Here is a 27,303-nt window from a genome sequence, read left to right on the forward strand (position 1 = left end):
TAGCGCCTAGCTGTCCAAAAGTAATGTTCGGCGATGCAAAGTCAATGAGATAGAGGACTATCCCAAGATTCCATACAAGATGAACTTGAAGATGGAACTTTACAATTTAAAGGACTTATGACAAGGGCAAGGAACAAGATATTGGAAAATCAAATCTATTCAAGGATCTTGATGCTACAAGCAATAAAAAATTCAAAGGATTTGAAGATCATGACTTGTAGCACATTTGAAGGATAATATTTAGGAAAATTACTTTATGTTTTTAGACTTTGGATTTTCTTTTAGAAATTAGTTATGTTTCTATGTCTTTGGGCTTTGGATTTTCTTTTATAAATTAGTTTATGTTTTTATTTTTTGGACTTGGGCTTTCTTGTAGGGTTCTCAAGTTTTCTTAAACTTATGGGCTTATATATAGAGGTACAAAAAACTAATGTGGACATTTTTAGTCATATATTGAATTTGATTTCATTAAAGAGAGGATTCTCTTTGTTCTTGGCTTGGGTCTCTGGTTCTTATCGAAGATTAATATCTTTGTGGCGAATCTTCACTTGACTTATCAATCTACTAGATTATGACGTCCTCCATATATGTCTTATTCCTTGTTCTTCTCTAATTTATTCATGTCGTGTCTCTTGAGGATTCAAACTCAGAAACGATCTTACTATTTCTTGGATAGGACCGTATCATCTGGTATCAGAGCAAGGTTCTGGTTTGAATTTCCTTTTCTATCTTATTTTTTTTCTATCATATGAAGAAAAAAAACTAAATTTTTTTAATATATGTGTGTTTTGTTCTTTGTTTTGAAATTTTGTTTGTTTCATTATTCTTAGAATTTTGTTAGAAGTAAAGTTCTTAAGGTTTTTTCCAATTTAGTTGAATTTTTAATTTGTCATTTTTTTTAATTTGTACATTTGATTCGTGGAAATTATTTGTTTTTGTGTTTGGGGATTTGCAAGTGCACTTACATTGATTTACATGAGTATGAGGGTTTGAAGGATAAATTGTTTACTTTGTGTGTTGAGCTGCAAAAAAAAATGAGGATCAAAGTCAAAAGGAAACAAATATATATTGAAAAGAAAAGTAAGGATCCAAAAAAAAAAACAAAAAGGAGAGTTCAACACAACTTTTTGTTGCAATTTTATTTGTGGTTTATTGATATTTTAATTGCAATCAGTCTTTCTCTTAGAGTCTCTTTATTGTCTCCTTAACATTCTTTAGGTAGTCCTATTTTTTTTTAATTTATTATGTTATGTCTTTAAAATTCCTTGAAGTTTTGTCTAGATTTTTGTATTTTCTTTGATATTTTGAGTCAAGATTTAGATCTCGCAACATTTTTTACATTGTTTGTTCACTCTTTACTTAAGCTACTGGAGTTCTTTGCCAAGCCCAAAAGGGAATTTGAGTGGTAAAAAGCAAGAGAGTACATTCAGGAAAAAGCCTAGAAGTTTAAAGCATGAGGAAAATTTGAGTGAAACACTTAGAGGAGTGGTGAGGTCCAACCAATAAAAACAATTAGGTTAAATTACTCTTTTGGTCCATCTATTTGTCAAGTAATATCAGTTTGGTCCTCAAATTTTTCGTTGTCTCAATTTGGTCCTCATTTTCTTAAAAATGATTCAATTTGGTCCTTACCGTTAATTTTGACCAAACGGTGTTAAAGTCAACTCCACATGTCAATTTCTGTTTTTTTTAATTTTAATTTTTTTTTAATTTTACTTTTACTTTTATATTTAAGTTTTTTATTTTTACACGTGTCACTTCACAGTTGTGCCACGTGTCAAAATGACTCAATTTGGTCTCTGTATTTGATTTTAGTTTCAATTTAGTCTCAATTTTTTGTAAAAATGGAACAATATTGTCCCTCCTTAAATTGACACTCAATTTAATTTTTTTTATAAATCTTATGATGATATTCTTAATAAAATTGACATTTTTATTAAATATTTGTCAAAATGTTTTTAAACAAGTTTTTTTTTTAGTTTTATTATTAAACAAAGTTAAACCCCAAACTTAATTTCAAAAATTAATAATTTTGTCATCATATATAAAGGCATCAAGTGTATCAAATTATACAAACTTAGTGAAGATTAAAAATCAAATAACTTGTCACACATAAGTTTGGAACTAAATTTCAAGCTCAAAACAAAATCAAAGTTTAATGTTTTGTATAGAATTTAAAGTTAATTTAAAATATTTATAGAAATATTTAATAAAAACGTTAATTTTAGTAAGAATATCATCATAAGACTTATAAAAAAGTAAATCAAGTGTCAATTTAAGGAGGGACAATATTACTTCATTTTTAAAAAAATTGGGACTAAATTGAAACTACAAACAAATATAGGGATCAAATTGAGTCATTTTGACACGTGGCACAACTATGATGTGACACGTGTAAAAATTTAAAGAATTCAAAAAAAATCACAAAATTCAAAAAATTCAAAAAAACCCAGAAATTGACATGTGGTGTTGACTTTAACATTGTTGGGTCAAACTAACGGTGAGGACTAAACTGAATCATTTTTAAGAAAATGAGGACCAAATTGAGACAACGAAAAACTTGAGAATCAGATTGATATTAGTTGACAAATAGAGGAACCAAAAGAGTAATTTAACCAAAAAATTATTATTCCTAACATTTTCTTGCAAAATATAGCTTCTTCTTAGAATAATGATCCATCACCTAAGACTTCCACAATTATGGTTGCACTTGATAAAATCACATTACAAATGAATCAAATGCAACAACATAATCAACAATAGTTTGCAAGGCTCCAAAAGTCTAATGAAGATGTAAGTGTGAGATTAGAGGGGGTGGAGAGAAGAAGGATGAGACATGATAGTTCAAAACATTCTTCTCAGTACGATGAAGATGAGCATGATTTTAGACCAAGGAGAGGCCAAAGATGAGAGGCATTTGGGAACCACGCGCCTAGGAGGGATAATGATGAAGAAGAGCATGGTTTTATACTAAGGTGATGTAACATCCCGACCGGATATTACGGATTTAAAATAATTATAAAGAAAATATAATTACTTCATTGAATGAAACCTCACAAAATCATGGGAAATTTAAAACTTTAATATGCAATAATGAAATACCTCAATTCATAATTATAATTATAAACTCCAATACATAACCAAAATCCGAGCAAAGGAAAGTTTACAAATCACTAAAACCAAAAACATTAAAAACTGCAGATAAAACTTTTCATCCCAAAATAGCCCCGCTCCGGCTTTAAGTCTCACCAGTTCCACCTGCAATATCCTCTACTCACGTCTACCGCATACACGATCATTGCCAAACACAAGCAGATAGGGTGAGCTAATATAATAAACACATATATATCAAATATACATATAACAAAACACATCAAAGAAAGCCCTTCTTTCATCCCACATGGCCACAACCATGTTTGATAACCATTCGCATCAAAGGAACCTCATCCTTTTCTTCAACATGGCCACAACCATGTTAATCGTGTTCTACATCTTTCGGTGAGTATCTCAAGATGCCTTGCTGCCTTACCTATCGGCCACAACCGATAGAGCACGTGCGAGAAACCATGCTATGGATCATACACTGTAACGCCAGGTGGAGTTCCCAAATACGAACATAGTCTGTAACGTCCCAAGACTACCAAACTCGTCGGCTAATTACTGAGGAGGGCAATCTATCTGGACCCATCCGTACTGGCCACAACCAGCACACTCACACCGGTAACACTCGCCAACCCGAGCCACAACTCAAGTGTTCTTTGTGTTCATCCGCTATCCCGAGCCACAACTCAAGGGACGTCATTCCGAGCCACAACTCAGAGGATGTCATGTGCTTAACCCCTATCTCGAGCCACAACTCAAGGGATACGTTCCGAGTCACAACTTAAGGAACACCAGCAAGCCCACCTTTGAGATATCATAGAAGCCTCATAGACCACACATCGTCATTCAAACATCAATAAATTCGATACCGTATAATTGATTGCCTTGAAACACACCATTGCTTCATCCTTCGCTTAAGCTTGAATCCTTTGCCTAAGCAACCAAGCCTAACTTGCTTAAGCTAGGTTACCTCGCTTAAGCGAGCAAGTAGCACAGTAGCAGCCCACGAAATCTCGCCTAAGCGAACTCCTTCTCGCTTGGGCGAGACCATCCCTCGCCCTGAGAAGAGATAAATTAAGATGGGAGTGAGAAGAGAGCAAGAGAGAAAAGAAGAAAGTGAGAAAATTCCAGAAAAAGGCAAGAAAAAGGAAAGTAAAAAATAAAGAGTGATAAAAGTCTTTTCTTGAGAGAAAAAGAGATAAATAGAGCGTTGATTAAGAAACAACCCTTATATTTGCTTATGCCTAACAATATTTGTCTCTCTTATATGTAAGCTTATTTGTCTTAAGGTATGGAGCAACTTTTTAAGAAGTATGATGATGTCTTTCCGAAAGACATCCTTCATCGTTTACCTCCTAAAAAAGGAGTATTGAGTATAATATAAATCTCATTTAGGGTGCATCCCTTCCTAAACGATCAACCTATAGGAGTAAACCAAAAGAAACTAAAGAGACATAAAAGCAAGTGGAGCAACTTATGGAAAAAAGATGGGTTCGGAAAAGTTTGAGTCCTTGTGCTATGTTAGTAATTCCGAAACCTAAGAAGGATGGATTGTGGAGGATATGTAATGACTACAGAGCCATCAATATCACTTTAAGGTGGGTATTTGACCTTGGAGGACCTTCCAAAATTTGGGTCGAATTCTCTCCAAATAAGGGAGAATGGTAAGGAATTTTCAAATGAGACGAATTTGAGGAAAAATTCTCTTTAAGAAGGAGGGTATGATAAAGGACTATCTCTTAAACTTTAAGTGATATGAATTTGAGGACAAATTCTCTTCAAGAAGGAGGGAATGATAGAGGACTATCCCAAGATTCCATACAAGAAGAACTTGAAGATGAACATTTACAATTTAAAGAACCTATGGCAAGGGCAATGAGCAAGATATTTGAAGATCAAATCTATTCAAGGCTCCTAATGCTACAAGGAATAAAAAATACAAAGGATATGAAGATCATGGCTTGAAGCACATTTGAAGGATAATTGATCATCATAGACTCATATAGAAGATTAAAAGGACACATGCAAGAAGAAAAGTCTCAAAAGCAACAGAAACTAGAAGAACAAGGAAAATGGCTAAAACTTAACTTACACGAATGGAGAAACTGGTCGGTCCAAATTGAAGAGTTTGCCACAAGGATCTCTTGTGGTCTTATATCTTCAATCTGGTGAACAAAGAATGAGAACTCCTAGTGAGAAGTCAAAGAACTCTGGAAAAGTGGTTTCTAGAGGGATGATGTGTTTTAAAATAATGAAACTCGTTTATAACAAAGTTATTTGGTTTAATTACTCGTAAGGTACCCAGTTTGGGTCAAGGGTGTCAAATTGGTACCCCGCGAAAAAAAAAGGTGTCAATTTGGTACCCAAATAATTTTAAGTGCATCAATCAAGTACATTTTCATTGACGCAGTTAAAGTCATTAACGTTGACGAATGAACAGAGTCTGTTGACACAAATATTTGACACGTGGTATGGCAATCATTTCTAACGTGGTATTTGAAAAAAAACAAATAGAAGAATTTGTAAATGAATTAAAAAAATTATAATTTTGAAAGTGTGAAGTGAGGAAAGGAGAAAAACTGAGTGAGAAGTGAGAAGGTGTTGAGGTATCTGCGATCAGGGTTTCTGGAATTCGAAGGGCAAATCGATTGGATAAGGTGGAATTGAGGTTCAAGCGATCAAAGGTGCGTATTTTTAAGACCCTTGTTCTTCCTTCTCTTCAGGTCATGGTTTTAGGGTTATTTTATTCGAATGCGTTTGCTTTGGAATTGGTGTGTTGCTATGCTTTAGGGTTTTCTTTTTATACGCGTTTATTGTTTCAATGTGCTTTTTTAGTAATGTGGTTGGGTGTGTAGTTGTTTAATCAATTTGGTGGTCCACCGTTTGTGTGAAAGTGACGGTGTTATAGTTGTGGTCCCCCATTTTAAAGTGTTTATCGGTGTGTATGTGGTCTTGATTGTAAATTTGGTATTATTGTTTGGGCAATTTTATAGTTAACAGATGGACGAGCAGTTTGAAGTTGTCTTCCACCTTGGGGGAAAGTTTATAAGTGATGGGTCACTAAAATATGTGGGTGAGAGCAATACCCTTACACCCAGACAGGTGGAGCTATTTTGAAATATTGTCAATTCTGAAGGAAATGGGGTATGTGAACGTCAAAGAGATGTGGTATTCAGTGGGTGAAGGTTCCGTGTTGGAAGGAAGGTTAGAGTTGCTAAGTGATGACAAAGGTGCATGCCATATGGTGAATATTGCCATACTCAATGGCCAAGTGCATCTTTATGTTGTACACATGTGTCTGAACCTCAAATAGTTCATTTGTTGGAATATGGTGTTAATGAGGTTGTAGCTGATGAAGAAGTTGATGTGGAAGATGGTGCAGAGGTAGGAGAAGATGGTGAAATTGGAGCTGCTGCAAAGGTATGAGAAGATGGTAGAATTGGAGCTATTGTAGAGGTAGAAGAAGATGGTGGAATTGGAGTTGCTCTAGAGGTAAATGTCGAGGTTGGGATTGGGGTTGCTCTGGTTGTTGATGTGGATGTTGGGATAGGAGGTGGTGCAGTTGTTGGAGAGGATGGTGGAATTAGAACTGCTGCAAAGGTTGATGTGGAGGATGGGATTGGAAGTGGTGCAAAGGTTGGAGAGGTTGATGGAATTGGAACTAATACAGAGTATGGGGTAGAAGGTGAGAATAAATCAGCTCAAAAGGTTGGGTTGGATGGTGGTGCAGAGGTGTCTGAGGAGGAATTATTTGAGGGCCATAGTGAGAGCGGTGATGATTTTGATGTTCATAGTTGGAATGAATCTGAGGAGGAATTATCTTCTGCTGATGCAGTGGAAGATGGTCTTTTTGATGTACCTATTGGAGGAGATGATGCAGTGCAAGATGATCTTTTTGAGGTCAGAATTAAAGAAGGTAAGGTTGGTGGAGTGAGAGGTTCATCTTCCCAAAAGCCCAACCTTAAACATGTGGATCAAAGAGGATTCTCTGACACCGAATGGCAGTCTGAAACATTAGACAATGATACAAGTGATGAAGATAAAGATATATATGGGAGTTTTGGTATATTTTCTAAGCCCAAAAATATGGAGGACTATAACTGGGAGGTTGGGACTTACTTCACCGAAAAGGAAACACTTCACTGATTCAATAAGAACGTATGGGGTGCATAGTGGGAGGAAGCTGAAAATATTTAGAAATGATAAAAGAAGAATTTGTGTTAAATGTTTAGGTGTGAAAGGTAAGTGCAAGTGGTATGTCTATTGTGCTTATAAGGCTGGCAAAAGCACTTGGCAATTGAGGAAAATAATAAACAAGCACACTTGTAGTCGTGAATTCAATGTCAGGCTAATGACTTCTAAATGGTTGAGTGGACGGTTGGAGAAGATATTAAGAGACAATACAAGTGTTAAATTGAATGCCTTGAAAAACAAGATTGGAAGGAAATGGAATATCGGTGTTTCTAGGTCTATGACCTTCAGGGCAAGGACAATGGCATATACAAACATAGATGGATCATTTAAGGAAGAGATGGAAATGACCAGATGCTCCCTTTGGCATACGCAGTAGTTGAAGTTGAAAATAAGGAGACATGGAGTTGGTTTCTGGATTTAGTGATTGGAGACCTTGGTGGGCCTGAACTGTGTTCCACTTATACATTTATTTCAGACCAACAAAAAGTAAGTTTCTTTTACATTTTTGTTCACTTTTCATATTCTTCTGCAACTGCTATGCTTTTAATAATGCATTACTTAACATTCATTTGACAGGGACTATTCCCAGCATTGCAAGAACTGTTACCTGGTGTGGACCAAAGGTTTTGCGTGAGGCATATCTATTCAAATTTCAGGAAGAAATTTCCTGTAAAAAATCTGAAGTTGTTGTTATGGAAAGTAGCATACTGCACACATCCTCAAGCATGGGAGGCAGTCATGAGGGAAATCAAATAAGTGAATGTAGACGCTTTCAAACACTTGTTAGCCATCCCCCAAGGTATGTTGTACTAATTCCTGCATTGTATTGTATATATTATGAACTGTTTTTAAAGTCAAATTCGTTTTGCAAACTAGGTTTTGGTCAAGGTCCAGATTTATAGCCAAACCTGCATGTGGTACACCGGTGAATAATATGTCTGAGGGGTTTAACAGTACAATTCTGGATGCAAGGAGCAAACCAATTATCACTATGATGGAAGAAATTCAGATTTATCTCATGAAGAGATGTGCAAGCAACAGAAAGAAGGTTAATACATTTGAAGGTACAATATGCCCACAAAGTAAGAAAAGAATGGAAGAGGATGCAAAAAAGACTAAATATTGGCTTCCAAGGTAATAATTGTGATTAAATTATTGTGATACTCATACATTTCATTTTCTATATCAATTGACTTTTTGTATTTTCACTCATAATAGTTGGTCAATCCAAAAATTGTTTGAGGTGAGCCATAGGCCAATGATTGGAGAACAATTTGTGGTTGACATTGACAAACAAGAATGCAGCTGTAGAAAGTGGACCATAACAGCAATCCCATGCTGCCATGCACTGACTGCAATTAGATTTTTAAATCTGAATGTTGAAGACTTCCTTCCACATTGGTTTCTTGCCTCAACTTATGAAGAGACATATTTGTCACTCATATACCCTGTCAACAGACCTCATCTGTGGGAGATGAGTTCTACATGTGATGTTTTGCCTCTAACAAAGAGGGTCCTGCCAAGAAGACCGAAAAAGAAACGAAGATTGGAGGCTTGGGAATTGAGGAAGGATGACACTCAACTGAGACAAGGTGGTACCCGTAAAAAATGTGGGTTATGTAGAGAGGTTGGCCATAAAAGAACAAATTGCCCACATGCTCCTCTTGCACCACCAGAAACTGCTCCATCTGGAACACAACAAAACACAGCTGCAAGTCCAGACCTTCAAGGAAGTCAGCCTACTCAACCAAGTCAGACTTCTCCACAAGATACTCAACCAAGTGAGACTACTCAAGTCACAGAGCCACAAAATCACATTCTTCCCACACAAGTAAGTCAGACTATTGTAGTCCATCAACCACAGTCTACTACAATAGCAACCTACAAAGAAAAATTGTCATTCAAGAGGGGCCCAATACTGAATTCGTGATTGCCTAATATTATGTCAATTTTAATTTTATTTGCTGTTGTGTTTTGGGGTATCTTGGAAGTACCTTTTGTAATCTGGTGTTGTATTTTGGTTAGCATTATGTATTTTGAACATCAAGTTGGTACCAACTTCAATTAGCACCTTTTGTGTTAGGAGAACAATATTGGATGAATATGATATTGGCTTATTATGCATAGATTGACTTATTATTGGATGAATATGATATTACTACAAAAATGATGTCAAAGGAAAATTGAGTTTGTGTGCTTTCATGATCCAGTTTGTGTGCTTTGATTACAAGGCTATATATTATTGCTTTCATTCATTCACTACAAAGCTCTTTTCATTGACTACAAAGCTCTTTTCAAATATAGTTCAAATAAAGTGATAGGAAAATTTTCTGCAAAGCTCTTTTCATTCCATAATCAAAATCCATTACAATAACATAAAGTAAATACAAATATTCGAACCCACTATACTGCATCCACACCCACTATATTGCATCCAGTTTAGAACAAAATAAAAAAAAATTGTTCAACGTACAAACCAATATTACATTCACCAAACCCAGAAAACAAATAACCCCTGTTAAAAACTTAATCCTTTTTTCAGACACCATAACTGATTTTTCAAGAGCATAGATTTTTCTCGTTTGTCTTCCTATGGTTGCATCACTTTCATCCCCATTGTCTTCGTTGAACCACTTGAAATAATTGCATCCTTTAGATTCTTCATTGGCACCACTTCGCTGGTTACAGGAAATGAAACCCACAAAATTGCTTACCACAAACAAACATTATGGAAGCAAAAATTCAAACAATAATTCATACCTTGTAGTTAGGGCAGCCAAGAAATTGTTTTCCAAAATTCTTAACTGTTTTAGCAACTCTCAACACTGCAACTTCCCCACAATAGCACATTGGTATTCCACCCACACCCCTATACGAAACAGTAGGGGAGAAGACACTATATTTTTGTGATGCCCACGAAGAACACACACAACCCTCAGTGCGAGACATTGAAAAATTGATTGGAAAACACCCTTAAGCTACGAACCACACACCACGAAACCACTTCTTCAGGTCTAAACGTGCAACCGAATGGAGAGGAAGAAGAAGATGATAAGGAACTATTACAGAGTTAGGGCAAATTTACACTTCACCATTCATTAAATGACCAATGCACACTGTACAATTATTTTTTTTACACGTCTTCTTCTTTCAATGACACGTATTCATTATGCATTGCCACATTACCACAATTTTAACTTCATTTCTAACAATCTAACGCGATGGACCTGATTGATGCACTTAAAATTATTTAGGTACCAAATTGACATTTTTTTTCGCGGGGTACCAAGTTGACACCTTTGACCCAAACTGGGTACCTTACGAGTAATTAAACCAAGTTATTTATACTAAAACCTTTTAATGTTAAAATAATTGAGTCTCACTATTTTTAAACCACTATCACTTTTATAATGCCATTTTCTAGGGTTTTACATTCTTCCCAACAAGAAAAATTTTCATCCTCGAAAGTTCACTCATTAGGTAGAAAGAAAACTATGCTCTCCTCATTTTCTATTACAACAACCACCTAGACTTGGTCGACTTATCGGCCTTAACACCTTAACTAATTAGAAATCTTGCCTTTGTGTTAAGCGTTATGGTGTTCAACAATATAGATTGGCCTAACCACTGCTCTCAAAAGCAATTTCTCAACCTATAACCTAAAGCTTTAATGATCCTTTACGCTCGACCAACCAATCTGTTTCTGATATACTGAACTCACCTTCCACATGCCTTCCACTACCTCTTGTAGGTTTTACCAAAATCTAAAGATAACCTTAAGTCTCAAACTAAAACATGCTAATTATCACTTCACACCACTTTATTCCTCATCAAAGCACCATTCAACTAACTTGGCCATGCACGACTCTTGACATACCAACAAGAAGTGAACGCTCTTCATCACCTTATCCACCACCATCCTCATCACATCATGCTTCCTTTATTGACTTGGACCAGTGGGTAACAAAGTCCATAACAATGTTATCCCACTTTTAAACTATTCATTTCAATCGTTGCAATGAAAAAACCAAATTCATGAAGGGACTTTCAGTACACACATGAATGGACACTCTATGTCTAGAAAGGTTCTGAGAGTTGGTTACTTTTGTTTGGCTATGGAGAATGATTGTTGCATGCATTTAAAAAATGCTAAACGTGTCAAACCTATATAGATAATATTAATATAGCTCATACAACCCTAAATGTTGTATCTGCACCATGGCCTTTTTCGATGTTTGAAATAGATGTTATTGGAGCCATAAGCCAAAGGCGTCTATGGGGCATCGTTTCATTCTAGTTGCAATTGACTATTTCACTAAGTGGGTGGAAACGACTTCTTACACCAAAGTGACCAGAAAAGTGGTGGTAAGATTTATAAAAAGGAAATTGATATGTCGATATGGGTTGCCTAACAAAATCATTACTGATAATGCAACCAATCTGAATAATCAAATGATAACAAAGTTGCGTGAAGATTTCAAAATTCAACATCACAATTTGTCTCCTTATTGTCCCAAACATGAATGAGGCAATTGAAGTTGCTAATAAGAGTTGTTCCTTAATGTATGGGATGGAAACAGTTCTTCCTTTCGAGGTAGAAATCTCGTCTTTAATAGTATTAATGGAAACTCAGTTAGAAGAAGTAGAATGGGTTTAGGCTAGGTTTGATCAACACAAACTGATTGAAGAGAAAAAGCTGATAGTGGCTTGTCATGGACAGTTATATCAAAGAAGGACAAAAATGATGTTTGATAAAAAAGTTCATCCTAGGGAGTTCCATGAAGGTGATCTCGTATTAAAAAAGATTTTACCTATATAAAAGGATCACAAAAGGAAATGGACTTCAAATTATGAAGGCCTATACGTAGTGAAGAAAGCATTTTTGGGCGGGGCGCTAGTTCTCACAATAGTGGATGGGGAAGAGTTACCTCTACCGATCAACTTTGATGTAGTAAAAACGTTTTATGCATGATGATCTCATAATGACAGGGAAATATTGACATTGTTCTTATGATTAATTGAATTATGCTTTATTGTAGTCAAGTTTGATTTGTTTTCATTTATTTATAACTTCATTTTACTTTCTTTTGTAAACATCTTTGGCATCACATTGAACTTTTTGAAATAAAATACCATGGATTCAATCACGAAGTACAATTTGTTTGGTATACCTAGAGATGTTCTTGAAGGGTGTCACAGAAGTGAGCAAAATAAACAAGGATCACATATTAAATTTTTTGACAACGAAATTATGAATATAATGCATCACTAGAAGAGACAAAAGAAAGTGACAAAAATTAATCAAAGTGAAGAGGCATGGCTTGTCTATGTTTTGTTGCATTGAGGGTAACAGATCAATACTTCCTATTTGAAGCACTTACATCCATGTTGCTAAAATCCTCCAATTCATTAGCTTTTCCCAAGACAAAGAATTAGCCAAGAAAAGAGAACATAAATATTACACTAGGGCACATTCGATAGCCTTGTTTGACTAAAAGGCTTATCTAAGTAAAGTTGAAAAATAAAAAAGAGAGAATAAATTTTGTGTGTACAAATAAAAAGATAAAGGGTGGAATGCATTAGAAGTCATTGAATTTTGTCATTATGTTAGTTCTCTAACAAAAATGGGGCAGTTAGGTGTTGAAGTGACGTGTGACCATCTTTTTCCTTATCCGAAAAAGTAAAAATATTCCCATTGTACCCTCTTTGAGCTAAAAATAATAATTTGTTTCTAAATACCCCTAAATAGGGATAATCAACATGTCAAGAGTTAGCTTGGACACATATTGTTGAGACCTAGAGTGAGGGTGAGTCTTGTTAATTAGTCCAACAAGTGCACTGGGTCAATTGTAGCACAAGGTCGTACCCACATGGATTTGATTTGATAAAACAATAATCTATAATTTATTCAAGTTTGTAATATCATAGTGATAAATGTTTGATAGTTTTGAATATAAGTTTTAATAATAGTAAATATAAGTGATGTTGATTAAGGTCTTGGGATTGAACTTGGCTTCATGTTTGAGCATTAGAGCCGTAGAGGTGTCATTCTAGATATTTCCAAACCGTCTTTCTTAAGCTTAAGCTGCACATTTTGGGCTTGGGCTACTCCAGATCTTTCCTCCTTATGAGGGTTTCCTTAATCGCCTTTGTGGCGCTTAACACCATTTCTACTGCTCAGCCCCATTAGTCACAATTTCCTTCATTTGACATGCAAAAATAGTACAAATACATGAAATTCCACTTTTAACTACTTCTTCTCTCCTCATTATGTATTTTAATGCAAAAGGGGTTGTTTTAGTGATTTTTACATTAAATTTATGCACGATAAGTGTCTAAATGAAATGCAATTTTACTAATGTTAGAAAAGGCCAAAATAGGAAAAAGTCCAAAATTAATTCAAAATTAAAAGAAAAAAGTAATACAAAAAATAGAAAAGGCCAAAATTCATAAATACAAAGAAAAAAAATCCCAAAGTGATAATAATTTGAAAGGCTTGAAAAGGGAACTGAAAAGAAATTGAAATGAAAAGAAATCCAAAGCTCAAAACCCTAGATGATAGTCGATGTGATAATCTTGCAGATGATCCTTGTTTAAGCATTTAAAAGCCACTAATAGTTTATTTGGGCCTTCAATATCCATTTCTTCGTAGCCCATCTTAATCCTCGGCCACGTTACAAGCTAACAAAAGTCCACACGGATTGAAAAATGTTTGTCAGATTTTGTTCATGGAATTAACTTGGAGACAGAAGAGTTTGGTTGATGACACGGTCATTGAAAAGAAAGTGAAATTGGAAAAAAGAAAAGAAGGATGATAGAAAAATAATAAAAATGATAAAAAAATAAAAAGAAGAAAGAAACATATCTCAGTCAACCGATAAAGTTAGACAAAAGAGTTTAAATGGGGCAATATTTTTCATACAATCTTTTCAATCAAATCATACCGTTGTTACAAAAACTGGGACAGCTTGGGAAAACCTTGTCCATTTATCCATGTGTTCAAGCATACATGAATTATATTATGCATTAAAAAGGAAAGTTAGAACATACAATGCCCTCATTTCACGTAAAGATTTGCCTAGTCTCTTGTGGTTCTGATATGAAGTGTGAAATGATAGTAAGAAAAACAAGTTCTGAGTATCTATTGAATATGATAATTGCAGTGACACTTGATTATAGACATGTGCCTTTTTGAAGAGAGAGAGAGAGAGAGAGAGAGAGAGAGAGAGAGAGAGAGAGAGAGAGAGAGAGAGAGAGAGAGAGCAAAGAAAAGGAAGAGAATAAGAAAGGAAAGAAAAATGAAAAGACAAAGGTCTTAGGTGATTCATGCATAACATGCATTTCATTAAAAAAAAGGATAAAAGACCAAGCAAATTTGCTCCTCTTTCAAAATATTTGTCTTTACTTCAAGGCCCTCTATGAGACTACGAGTATTGATTTCTTATGTTACATGAAGACCTTCTCTGATGGAATGGTCATTGATTTCTTTGTCACATCGAGACCCTCTGTGAGGCAATGGTCATCGATTTTCTTTACAATGAGACTATCTTTGATAGAATGGTCATTGATTTTTTTGTCACATTGAGGCCTTCTACGAGGAAATGTTCATTGATTTTCTTATGTTACATTAAGACCCTCTCCGATGAAATGGTCACTGATTTCTTTGTCATATTGAGGACCTCTTCGAGGCAATAGTCATCAAATATTTCTACATGAATACCCTCTCTGATGGAATAATCATTGATTTTGTTCTGTTTGCATCTCGGCCCTCTCCACAAGAAGTCAAACTTGTTTTCTTGCCTCGGGACACTCTCATGATCATGACCTTCTTCGTGGAATTATTTGCTTTAATTAGTTATTCTAGCTAATCATCGTTTCTTTGGTTTCTTTCATAATTTGAACAAAATATGTGTTTATTTCTTTACTTGCTTTTTAGTCCTATAATATAAAAATATCAAATTTTCATATTATCTAAGTAAAATATAAGAAAAGAGTGGAGAACTGTAAACATCCTATTTCGTTTAGGTAAGTAAAATTGTTTTAGAAAAATTTGAAGTTAAATTCTAGTGATAAATAAGTAAAAAAGGAGAAAAGTAAATAAAATGTGTGAGAAAAAAGAATTACTTTATGTTTGTGTATTTTGTTTTTTGTAGTCTTTTCATTTTCTTTTTCAAAATGGGTTAGCAGCAACCCAATTTTTTTTCCACACCTTTTCTTTTCTAAAGTGGCTGACAGAAGCCCAACTTTTATTTCTACCCTTTTCTAATTTTTGCACTTTTTTTTTGGCAGTGGGCTGACAGAAGCCCAACAATGGCCTATTGTTTTTTCTTTCCACCACTCTGTTTTAATTTTTCCACCCTTAGTTTCTGCACCTTCTTCCACAACTGGACCCAAGAACCCAATATTTTATTTTCATACCACCGTTTTGCTCCCCAAACAAAACGAAAACAAAAAATATAAACTAATAAAAATAAAAGTTTGTTCTGAATGTGAGGCGGGAGCCGTTGTTCACAGGCAGAGAAAAAAGACAAGAGCGGGAAATAAGCACAATCACGGTACACAATCTTCAACTTTGCTATGATTTTTTTTTCCTTTATTGTCGTTGCACGTTAATTTTAATCGTATGATGATCAAGTGAAAAGAACCAATTTCTCAATCTGTTACTATGAGATAACTAAGCATTCCACTGAAAAATTAAAATGACCTTAAGTAGGAACAGGGTTTAAGGGAATTAAAGTAGAAGAGAATCAGTGAATGCCGCCGGTGAATAGGGTGGTGATGGCGGCGCTCATTCGAACCTTGGCAGTAGCGGTGGTGATGTTTTCTCCGGTGAGGCAGTGGCGTCGTTGATTAATAATGTTGTCCCCCACGGTTGTGCGCGGAAGCGGAAACCCACGCGCAAAGGTGGTTTTGTTTAAGCACTGTGATGGCCCCTTTCTGTTTCCGGAAACGCTAGGCTTGGACCAAAGTGACAAGGGTTAGAAGAATGGAGAAGGAGAAATCGCGGTTGGGGTGGTGCCGATGTTGGAGTTTCGCGTGAGTGGCTGAGTGGTGGCTCTGTGGTGGTCGGCGCCGCTATTAACAATGAAGAAGATTAAAGAAGAAATCTTAGGGTTTGGTTTTGGAAAAGATGGAACCCTTGTGCGTGGGAGAAAGGTGTTGACGGCAGTGGTCTTGGTGGCTCGAAGAAGACGCAATCAAAGGAGGCAGTGCGGTGGTGTTTCGCACGGCTATGAGTGGTGAGGTTACGAGCAGCGCCGGGGCCGGCGTCGGCAGACTTTCGAGAGTGTCCGCCGTCGCTGCTGGTGGTCTTGCCGTGAGCATGGTCGGCGTCTGTAGTTGGTGGCCGCGCGTAAGAATGCATTGTGAGGTTGACGATGAAGTTGGAAGGAAGACTATTAAGTGCTACGTTTTGAAAGGTGAAGGTAAATTGTATTAAGGTTTGCCAGATCCGATATTACTTTATGCACCTCCATAATTTAATTTTCATATCTTGTTTCATGATTGGACCATTATTATTATTTTTTTTATTTACTTCATTTAATTTTATTTTACTTCCTGCGTTTTAACTAAGGATACACCCACACTACTTTAAGGACTAGGTTACATTTTACTTTCTGCATCACGCACCATATATCATGCACTACGCGATTCTCTTCATACACCTCATCCGGAGTGTTTAACTTTTTCTTTCTATACCACATACTATTATATACTTCCATATTTTCATTTCCAATTTTACTATTTTTTCCAACTTAATCTTTATATTTCACACATTTTCATTTTATAATATTTTATTTTTATTTTTATTTTTATTTTTACTCCATCAACTTATTATATATCTCAATTTTTTCTAAAATAATAAAAATATTTAACTTGAAATAAAAACTGAAATGGTTTTCCAAAAATGATAAAAATATAAATAAATAAAATTAAAAAAATATTTTCTTTTTCTTTTTTATCTTTTAGTGTGTATCTGAATACTAATGTTGCATGATATTCGTTTTCAAAATATAAGAAAAATGTAAAATGTAAAAAAATATTTTTTGTGTCTATTTGATCGCTCCCGTTGCATGATGCTTATTTTCAAAATATAAAAAATGTAAACAAAAACTATTAGAGTCAAGTCGGCTGCATGTGTCGCATGACACTAATTTTCAAAAATGTAAAAATGGAAAAGAAAACTTTTAAGAGAATAACAAAGTCAAACAAATATTCTAACCTTTTTAACAAAGAACTATGTAGCCTTGATTTCTCATTTTTAATGAGAATACGTAGGACCAAGGTTAAACCTTGTCAAGTTCTTTTCACCCAAAAATTTTATTTTTTCAATAATTTTTTATTTTTAGGAAAAATGAATATTTTAAAATAAACACATCTCTTTTTGAATATTAAATTAAAGGTATCGCCTTTGGGCGGGCGTTGTAGGGTTTCTAATACATTTCCTAAGCATAACTGATTCCCATATCCAAAATCTGATTTTCACGAACTATGTTTTATTTTACGATTTTTCATAATTTTCCACACTAAGTTGTGGTGACAATTTCAAATCTCTATTTTCAAACTAATTTCTTTTTGATTCGTCGTCCTGTCACGATTTAGGTTGCGATAGGGGAGAATGTAAAGCCCTAGAAATAGTGTTTTAGAAGTGATAATGGTTTAAAAATAGTGAGACTCGATTGTTTTAATATTAAAATATTTTAGTATAAATAGAATTGTTATAAACGAGTTTCATTATTTTAAAACACATTATCTATCTAGAAACCACTTTTCTAGAGTTCTTTGACTTCTCTCTAAAGGTTCTCCTTCTCTGTTCGCTTGATTGAAGATCTAAGACCGTAGGAGTGATCCTCGTGACGAGCTCTTCAATTTGAACTGACCAGTTTTTTTGTTTGTGTAATTTAAACTTCAATTTTTTCTTGGTCTTCTTTTGTTTATGTTGCATGTGAGGCTTTTTTTGCTTCCATGTGAGGTTTTCATCTTCCATATGAGTCTATGTTGATCATTGATAATAATTGTATGTCTTAAGCGTTCTTGTGATGTTTCTAGTGTACATAGAGCATCCTATGGAGTGAGAAGTGTTTTGATGTTCTTAGACTTGTTTGGGTTTGTAGAGCCACTTTGTTAGGTAAGGGAAGTTAAGTTTATGTTGAATTGATCATCTTGATAGTTAATTATGATGTGGTGTGTTGAATTGATGGGTTGTATGTTGAACTGTTTGATACTTGATTTGTGTTTGGTCTTGATTTGGTTAAAAGTTTGGATTTGTGTTTTGAGTGATTGGGTACAATTTTGAACTCTAAAAAATCATTTGGAATCAAAAATACTAAAAGGAAAGGTGTCCAATTAGTCAATTGCACAGGATCAATTTTCTCCCAAATTGTTGTTTTTGATACACCGTCAAGCGTCGTTACAAGGTCGTCGGGCACTATGCCATTGACTTGGTGTTGCCGAGTGCCACCTTATTTTTTTGGTTTGCGTAATCTTGGTAAAATGAAGATTCTCACTTCGTTAACTGTTGGATCAAGCTGAAATTTGGTAGTTGATCTTAGACATGTGATTTTTGTGGCGATAAAAAAAAATCTATTTATTTATTTATTATAGTATACTTATAAATATTTAGAGGCGAAAATTTATACACTAAGATATAATTATATTTAAAATATTCACATTTATATATATATTTACAATACTATATACTTCCTATATCCACATTATTTAGTACATTTTATATTTCCTATACTGGAAGAGGAAGAAGGATTATTTATTTATAGTTTCCCCCTCATATACGGTTTATCAAACAGGTGGAGGGAAAAGGTTATGGATAGGATTCACTTGGACTGTTGGGGGTGGATAAAAGGTAACTCCGATTTGTCCTTCGACGACAATCGGTGCATTCGGAGCAGAGAGAAAAGTAATGGTAGAGTTTCCCGTTCCCTAAAATGTTACAGAATTATTCACTACATTGGTTTGCCATGCATTTCCCGGAAAAATAGCCACAATGTCGGCGAAGAAGGGATCAGGCGTGTTCGGAGCAGCCATCTATGATAATGTTATAAAATTTTGTTTTTCGCACACAATCAAAAGAAATAGGGAAGTGAGACAAATATCACAAAAAAAACATATCATAATAAAATAAAATGAAATAAAAATTCTCCCAAGTTCATGAAACTGAATTTTTATTATACTTTTATAAAGATATTGATTAATTTTGTAGTGACTAGTCAGGATAAATGAGCTCATGGCCAACAAAGTAACTCAAGAACATCTCATCTTGAGTAATACTAACTCGTTTAAATCCCCAAGGTCATACCTCCAACTACAATAATCAAATCTTCATTTATCGTAAAATTTATTTCAATATTAACCATTTAATTATTTAATTAAATAAACATGATCGATGCATAATTAAAGAGAAAAATAATATATATATATATATATATAAATAGTTGAAGGGGACCAGTATATAACTGGAGATATAAATAAGTAAATGGAAGTAAATATAAATAGGATCAGTACTCAATTAGAGATGAATATAAATAAATAAATAGGAATGGGAACTAAATATAAACTAGAAAGAGGTTAGGGACACCTCACTTAAGGTAAATATAGAGATAAAAATAATTATGAACAGATAAAAAAATAATTAAAGTAAAAATAAAATGATAGATATCTCCTTCCCTTACCTTAATTATTGCGAAAGATATATCCCAAAACTTTGTGAACGTTTTAACTCCTTCTATTTTCTTCACTGTCGACTTATACTCACAAATTCCTCTTCTCCCTTTTTTTTTTCTTTCGTCTTAGTGTCTACCACTACTCCTATTTATACTATGCACCTAATCATTACATTTAGTTTATTTGGTTTGTAACAATGTTCAATTCTGTTTCAAATTCTAGTCACCGTTTGTTATGGATTAAGTTTTCATTTCATCTTTCTTCTTTCTTTAACATGTGATGTTACATGCATTTATTAGCTTATGAGCTCATCTCATGACGTAGGGTAATTGAACAGATAATGGTGAAGGCTTTTTTTTTTTCTTTTTCTTTTTTTTTTATTTTTATTATTATTATTATTTTTTTTTATAACCTAATATGTTCAGTTTACCTAACCATATTTAATTTCATACTTACGTAACTTAAGATATTAATTTTACGTTTCTTCTTTTTTTTTTTAAAAGTATTCTTTTTATTAACATTCTAAAATATTTAATATATATATTTGTAATAATAATAATAATATATAATAAAATGCTTATAATTATTTATTGATTTATGGATGTTACAATTCTCCCCTACTAAAAGAAATTTCGTCCTCGAAATTATTTATTTATTTATTTTTGAAATAAATAAGGATAAAGGTTTGTTATTTTCTTTTCTAATTCCCATGTAATATCTCCATTAGCTTCATTCCACATGACCTTCACTAGAGGGATTTGTCCGCCTCTCAATTCTTTGACCTTCTTGTCCATAATCTGTACAGGTATTGCATCAAATGTAAGGTTATTCTTTAATTGTACTGTATCAGGTCTTATCACATGAGTTGGATCAGAAATATATTTTCTTAATTGAGACACATGAAAGACATTATGAAGGTTGGAAAGGAACGTAGGTAAGCAAACTTGATAAGCAACAAGACCTATTTTTCTAAGAATTTGGTAAGGGCCAATAAACCGGGGAGTGAGTTTCTTTGACTTCATCACTCTACCAATTCCAGTGGTAGGTGTTACTTTCAAGAATACATGATCACCTTCTTGAAATTCAAGAGGTCGTCTTTTCTTGTCAGCATAACTTTTCTGTCTACTTTGGGTTGCTCTCAATTTGTCCCTGATCATCATGATTTTCTCTGTTGTCTGTTGAATCATGTCAGGACCTAATACTAAATTATCACCGGTCTCAAACCAACACAAAGGTGTTCTACATTTTCTCCCATATAATGCTTCATAAGGTGCCATACCTATGCTGGAATGGAAACTATTGTTATAGGTGAACTCAATCAAAGGCAGGTATCGATCCCAACTATCAGAATTTTCTAACACACAAGCTCTCAGCAAATCTTCCAAAGATTGAATGGTTCGTTCAGATTGTCCATCAGTTTGGGGATGATAAGCTGAGCTAAGGTGAAGCTTGGTACCTAAGGCTTGATGTAAACTTCTCCAAAATTTTGAAGTGAATCTAGGGTCCCTATCAGATATAATACTTATTGGAACCCCATGTAACCTGACAATTTCTCTTATGTATAAATCAGTCAATTTTTCCAACGAATACCTAATGTTAATGGGTAAGAAATGAGCAGACTTTGTTAACCTATCCACGATAACCCATATGGAATCAAATTTTTGAACGGTTCGTGGAAGGCCAACTACAAAATCCATTGCTATACTATCCCATTTCCATTCAGGTATATCCAAGGATTGTAGCATTCCTGCTGGCTTTTGGTGTTCTATTTTAGCTTTTTGACAAACTAGACATTTTGCTACATATTGCGCCACTTCCTTTTTCATTTTGGGCCACCAAAACATTTTCTTGAGATCTTGGTACATTTTTGTTGTGCCCGGATGTATGCTTAATTTGCTTTTATGTGCTTCTTCTAGAATCATTTCCTTAATTTCCTCATTATTGGGTACACACATCCTGTCCTTAAATCTTAAAGTTCCGGTTTTATCTATGCCAAAATTCTCCCCACCCCTTTGACCTATCAATTTCTTTTTCTTATTAATTAACTCATCACTTTCTTGTGCCTCATGGATTTGCTTTTGTAAATTGTTAATGATCTGAATGGAGTTTAATTGCATTTTATCCTGGCTTAGGGTGACCGACAAATTCATGTCTCTAAATTTTTCTAACAAATTCATTTCATGAATCATTAGTGAAGAGACATGTAAAGATTTTCTGCTCAACGCATCTGCCACTACATTTGCCTTACCTGGGTGATACTGTAATTCAAAATCATAATCTTTCAGAAATTTCATCCATCTTCTTTGTCTCATATTTAATTCTTTTTGATCAAACAAGTATTTGAGACTCTTATGATCACTAAAAATTTCAAACTTTCCACCATAAACATAATGTCTCCATATCTTAAGTGCAAAAACAATGGCAGCTAGTTCTAGATCATGGGTTGGGTAATTTTTTTCATGTGTTTTCAGTTGTCTGGAACTATATGCCACTACCCTTCTATCTTGCATAAGAACACAACCTAATCCCATTTTGGAAGCATCACAAAATATAACAAAGTGTCCAGTAGGATCAGGTAATGCTAAAACAGGAGAAGTGGTTAATCTTTTCTTGAGTTCTTGAAAACTATTTTCACATTTTTCTGTCCACACAAAAGCTTGGCCCTTTTTGGTGAGTTGGGTTAAAGGCAAAGCTATTTTAGAAAATCCCTCAATGAATCTCCTATAATATCCTGCCAAACCGAGAAAACTGCGAATCTCAGTCACTGTTTTTGGTGGTTCCCATTGTAAAACTGCTTCTACTTTGGTTGGATCCACTGACACTCTGTTATTGGAAATCACATGTCCTAAGAATTTTACTTCCTCTAACCAGAATTCACACTTAGACAATTTAGCATACAATTTCTTTTCTTTCAAGATTTGCAAGACAATTCGAAGGTGTTCCTTATGTTCCTCAAGAGTCTTAGAGTAAATAAGAATGTCATCTATAAAAACAACCACAAATTGATCTAAAAATGGATGAAAGATCCTATTCATGTAATCCATGAATATTGCAGGAGCATTGGTCACACCAAAAGGCATCACTTGATATTCATAATGACCATACCTAGTTCTGAAAGCAGTTTTTTGTATGTCTTCTGCTTTTACTCTAATCTGATGATATCCGGACCTTAAATCTATCTTAGAAAATACAGAGGCTCCTCTCAATTGGTCCATCAAGTCATCTATTCTAGGAAGAGGGTATTTATTCTTTATGGTGAATTTATTTAATTGACGGTAATCTACACACAACCTAAAACTTCCATCTTTCTTTTTAACTAACAAAACAAGGGCTCCCCAAGGTGACACACTAGGACGAATGAACTGTTTTTCAAGTAACTCTTCTAATTGTTTCTTCAATTCTGCTAATTCAGAGGGTGACATCCTATATGGTGCCATAGAGATTGGTCCAACTCCAGGCATCAGATCTATGGAAAATTCAATTTCTCTGTTAGGTGGTAAACCAGGAATATCATTGGGAAAGACTTCAGGAAAATGTTGAACAACTGCTATATTTTTCAACTCAACTTCCTCTTTTATTTCCATAGAAGATAATAACAAGTACCCTCGAATTTCATTCCTTAAAGGCTCACTTTTTGAATTGGTAGGTGATTTTAGAAGATTCTCAGAGTTTGGAAATATCACTGATTTCTTAGCACAATCCAAAAGGACTTGATTGGAAGATAACCAGTCCATACCTAAGATTACATCTAATTGAGATAAAGGTAGACATATTAAATTTACAAGGAATTTTGTATTCTCAATGAACAGTGAGCAGTCTAAACAAACTCTATTGGTTATTACTGAGTCATTTGTGGGAGTTGAAACAACCAAACTAGTTTTTAGAAAAGAGGTCGACATATTAAGATGTTGAACACAATGATTGGAAATGAGTGAGTGAGTTGCACCTGAGTCATACAGTACATTTAAAGTTTTTCCTTTAATAAAACACATACCTTGAATTAGATCATGGTTTTTAGCAGCTTCAGCTCCAGTCATGGTGTACACTCTTCCTGTTGTGGTAGGTCTTGTCTTGGTTGCAGTTGGATTGAAATGTGGCTTCTGTTGTCCACACTCAGAGAATATGTGACCAGGTTTCCCACACTTGAAACAGACTGGTCCTTTAAGGTGACAATCTTTAGCATGATGACCTTGTCCGCATTTAAAGCATCTGATATGATCATATACAGGTCTACTAGAATTTCCTGATGAAGATTGGTTGGATTGGGTCCTCCATTGTGGGCGATTGTAAGGTTTTCCCTCATTGCGTTTATTTTTATTTATCTGGGGTCCAAAATACTTTGGTTTGATATTTTGGTTGTTCTCAAAATCTTCCAAAAATCTACACTTGTGAATAAGCATAGGAAAATCAGCAATTTCTAGTATCCCTACTGCTTTTCTCAATTCATCTCTAAGTCCATTTTCAAATTTTATACATTTCATCCTTTCCTCTGGGTGATAAAAGAAAGTAGAGTATTTTCCTAATTCTTCAAACTTGGAAGCATATTCCCCTACAGTCATACTTCCTTGCTTCAACTGCATGAACTCTATTTCTTTTGCTCTCCTCACATCATTAGGGAAATATTTTTCTAAAAACCTTGTTCTAAATACATCCCAGGTAATAATTATTCTTCCTCCTTCAAGTAATCTCCTGGTACCATCCCACCAATATTCGGCTTCTCCTATTAACATAAATACAGCATAATTCACCTTTTGGTTGTCAGCACAGTTCATAACTCGAAATATTTTCTCCATTTCTTTAATCCATAATTCAGCCTTTTCTGGATCATATCCTCCAGAGAATTGTGGGGGTTTGTTTCTCCTAAATTCAGCTAATCCTTGTGATTCAGGGTTTCCTTCAGGTCTTTGATTCCTCATTAGAGCAGCAGTCATGTCTCGGATAGCTTGCATTGCTTTAGTTAATTCATTGTTTCTTCTAATGTTCGCCATCTGGAACTGTATGAGTTAGAAAGAAAATATATATATATATATAATGAGCACATTTCACAGATCTCGCATGAAACGTCGCTCTGATACCATCTAATGTGGCGATAAAAAAAATCTATTTATTTATTTATTATAGTATACTTATAAATATTTAGAGGCGAAAATTTATACACTAAGATATAATTATATTTAAAATATTCACATTTATATATATATATTTACAATACTACATACTTCCTATATCCACATTATTTAGTACATTTTATATTTCCTATACTGGAAGAGGAAGAAGGATTATTTATTTATAGTTTCCCCCTCATATACGGTTTATCAAACAGGTGGAGGGAAAAGGTTATGGATAGGATTCACTTGGACTGTTGGGGGTAGATAAAAGGTAACTCCGATTTGTCCTTCGACGACAATCGGTGCATTCAGAGCAGAGAGAAAAGTAATGGTAGAGTTTCCCGTTCCCTAAAATGTTACAGAATTATTCACTACATTGGTTTGCCATGCATTTCCCGGAAAAATAGCCACAATGTCGGCGAAGAAGGGATCAGGCGTGTTCGGAGCAGCCATCTATGATAATGTTATAAAATTTTGTTTTTCGCACACAATCAAAAGAAATAGGGAAGTGAGACAAATATCACAAAAAAAAACATATCATAATAAAATAAAATGAAATAAAAATTCTCCCAAGTTCATGAAACTGAATTTTTATTATACTTTTATAAAGATATTGATTAATTTTGTAGTGACTAGTCAGGATAAATGAGCTCATGGCCAACAAAGTAACTCAAGAACATCTCATCTTGAGTAATACTAACTCGTTTAAATCCCCAAGGTCATACCTCCAACTACAATAATCAAATCTTCATTTATCGTAAAATTTATTTCAATATTAACCATTTAATTATTTAATTAAATAAACATGATCGATGCATAATTAAAGAGAAAAATAATATATATATATATAAATAGTTGAAGGGGACCAGTATATAACTAGAGATATAAATAAGTAAATGGAAGTAAATATAAATAGGATCAGTACTCAATTAGAGATGAATATAAATAAATAAATAGGAATGAGAACTAAATATAAACTAGAATGAGGTTAGGGACACCTCACTTAAGGTAAATATAGAGATAAAAATAATTATGAACAGATAAAAAAATAATTAAAGTAAAAATAAAATGATAGATATCTCCTTCCCTTACCTTAATTATTGCGAAAGATATATCCCAAAACTTTGTGAACGTTTTAACTCCTTCTTCTATTTTCTTCACTGTCGACTTATACTCACAAATTCCTCTTCTCCCTTTTTTTTTTCTTTCGTCTTAGTGTCTACCACTACTCCTATTTATACTATGCACCTAATCATTACATTTAGTTTATTTGGTTTGTAACACTGTTCAATTCTGTTTCAAATTCTAGTCACCGTTTGTTATGGATTAAGTTTTCATTTCATCTTTCTTCTTTCTTTAACATGTGATGTTACATGCATTTATTAGCTTATGAGCTCATCTCATGACGTAGGGTAATTGAACAGATAATGGTGAATGCTTTTTTTTTTTCTTTTTTTTTATTATTATTATTATTATTTTTTTTTTTATAACCTAATATGTTCAGTTTACCTAACCATATTTAATTTCATACTTACGTAACTTAAGATATTAATTTTACGTTTCTTCTTTTTTTTTTTAAAGTATTCTTTTTATTAACATTCTAAAATATTTAATATATATATTTGTAATAATAATAATAATAATATATAATAAAATGCTTATAATTATTTATTGATTTATGGATGTTACAATTTTTCACTTTGATTGGTGGAATCTTTGTTTTGAAGTTTGTGCTTATAGAAATGGTTTTCACCGTTTTGATGTACTATATGTATAGCGTCATTTGCCTTATTTTTTGTCTTTCTCCTGTTTAACTGTTTTGAATGTTTTTGTGATTGATGTTAAGCATACTTTATGGCTTTTATTATTATAATTTAAGGTGAAAATGTTATTGTGGGTATATAAGATGGCAATTGATACAAAATGTTGTGGAGCATTTGAAATTATGATGTTTAAGGAAGTTCAAGGAGAATTTCATGGAAGTGGTGGTTGTGGTGGTAATGATAGTGTATCCTGAACTTTAATAATCATTCATATTCAAGTAGAGTAGAATGAGTTATGTGGTGAGAGTAGCAAAAGATCCTAGTCTTGGGATGTATTAGGCCCTAGGCATGAATGGGATTAACCCTATGTGTGGTTGGGTGATGACCCTCTTGGCTAGACTTTGCAGAGTTTATCAACCATCACATGTGCATACCTCTTGTGTACCCTATATCAAAGA

The 27,303-nt window shown here is 34.1% G+C and overlaps 1 protein-coding gene across 1 annotated transcript; it reads right to left on the reverse strand.

The window, feature by feature from the left end:
- Positions 1-20,703: 20,703 nt before the first annotated feature.
- Positions 20,704-24,962, reverse strand: LOC146883270 (uncharacterized). Its single transcript, XM_085667870.1, has 2 exons — positions 23,969-24,962; positions 20,704-20,771 (listed from the first exon to the last, which is right to left on the reverse strand). Exons 1-2 carry the CDS (start codon positions 24,960-24,962, stop codon positions 20,704-20,706), a joined length of 1,062 nt encoding a protein of 353 aa, XP_085523996.1.
- Between the last annotated feature and the right edge of the window lie 2,341 nt (positions 24,963-27,303).

This window comes from Vigna unguiculata, chromosome 10 (genome assembly GCF_037176805.1).
Source record: "Vigna unguiculata cultivar grain cowpea cultivar isolate G323 ecotype 2 chromosome 10, ASM3717680v1, whole genome shotgun sequence".
Taxonomy (NCBI): Eukaryota; Viridiplantae; Streptophyta; class Magnoliopsida; order Fabales; family Fabaceae; genus Vigna; species Vigna unguiculata.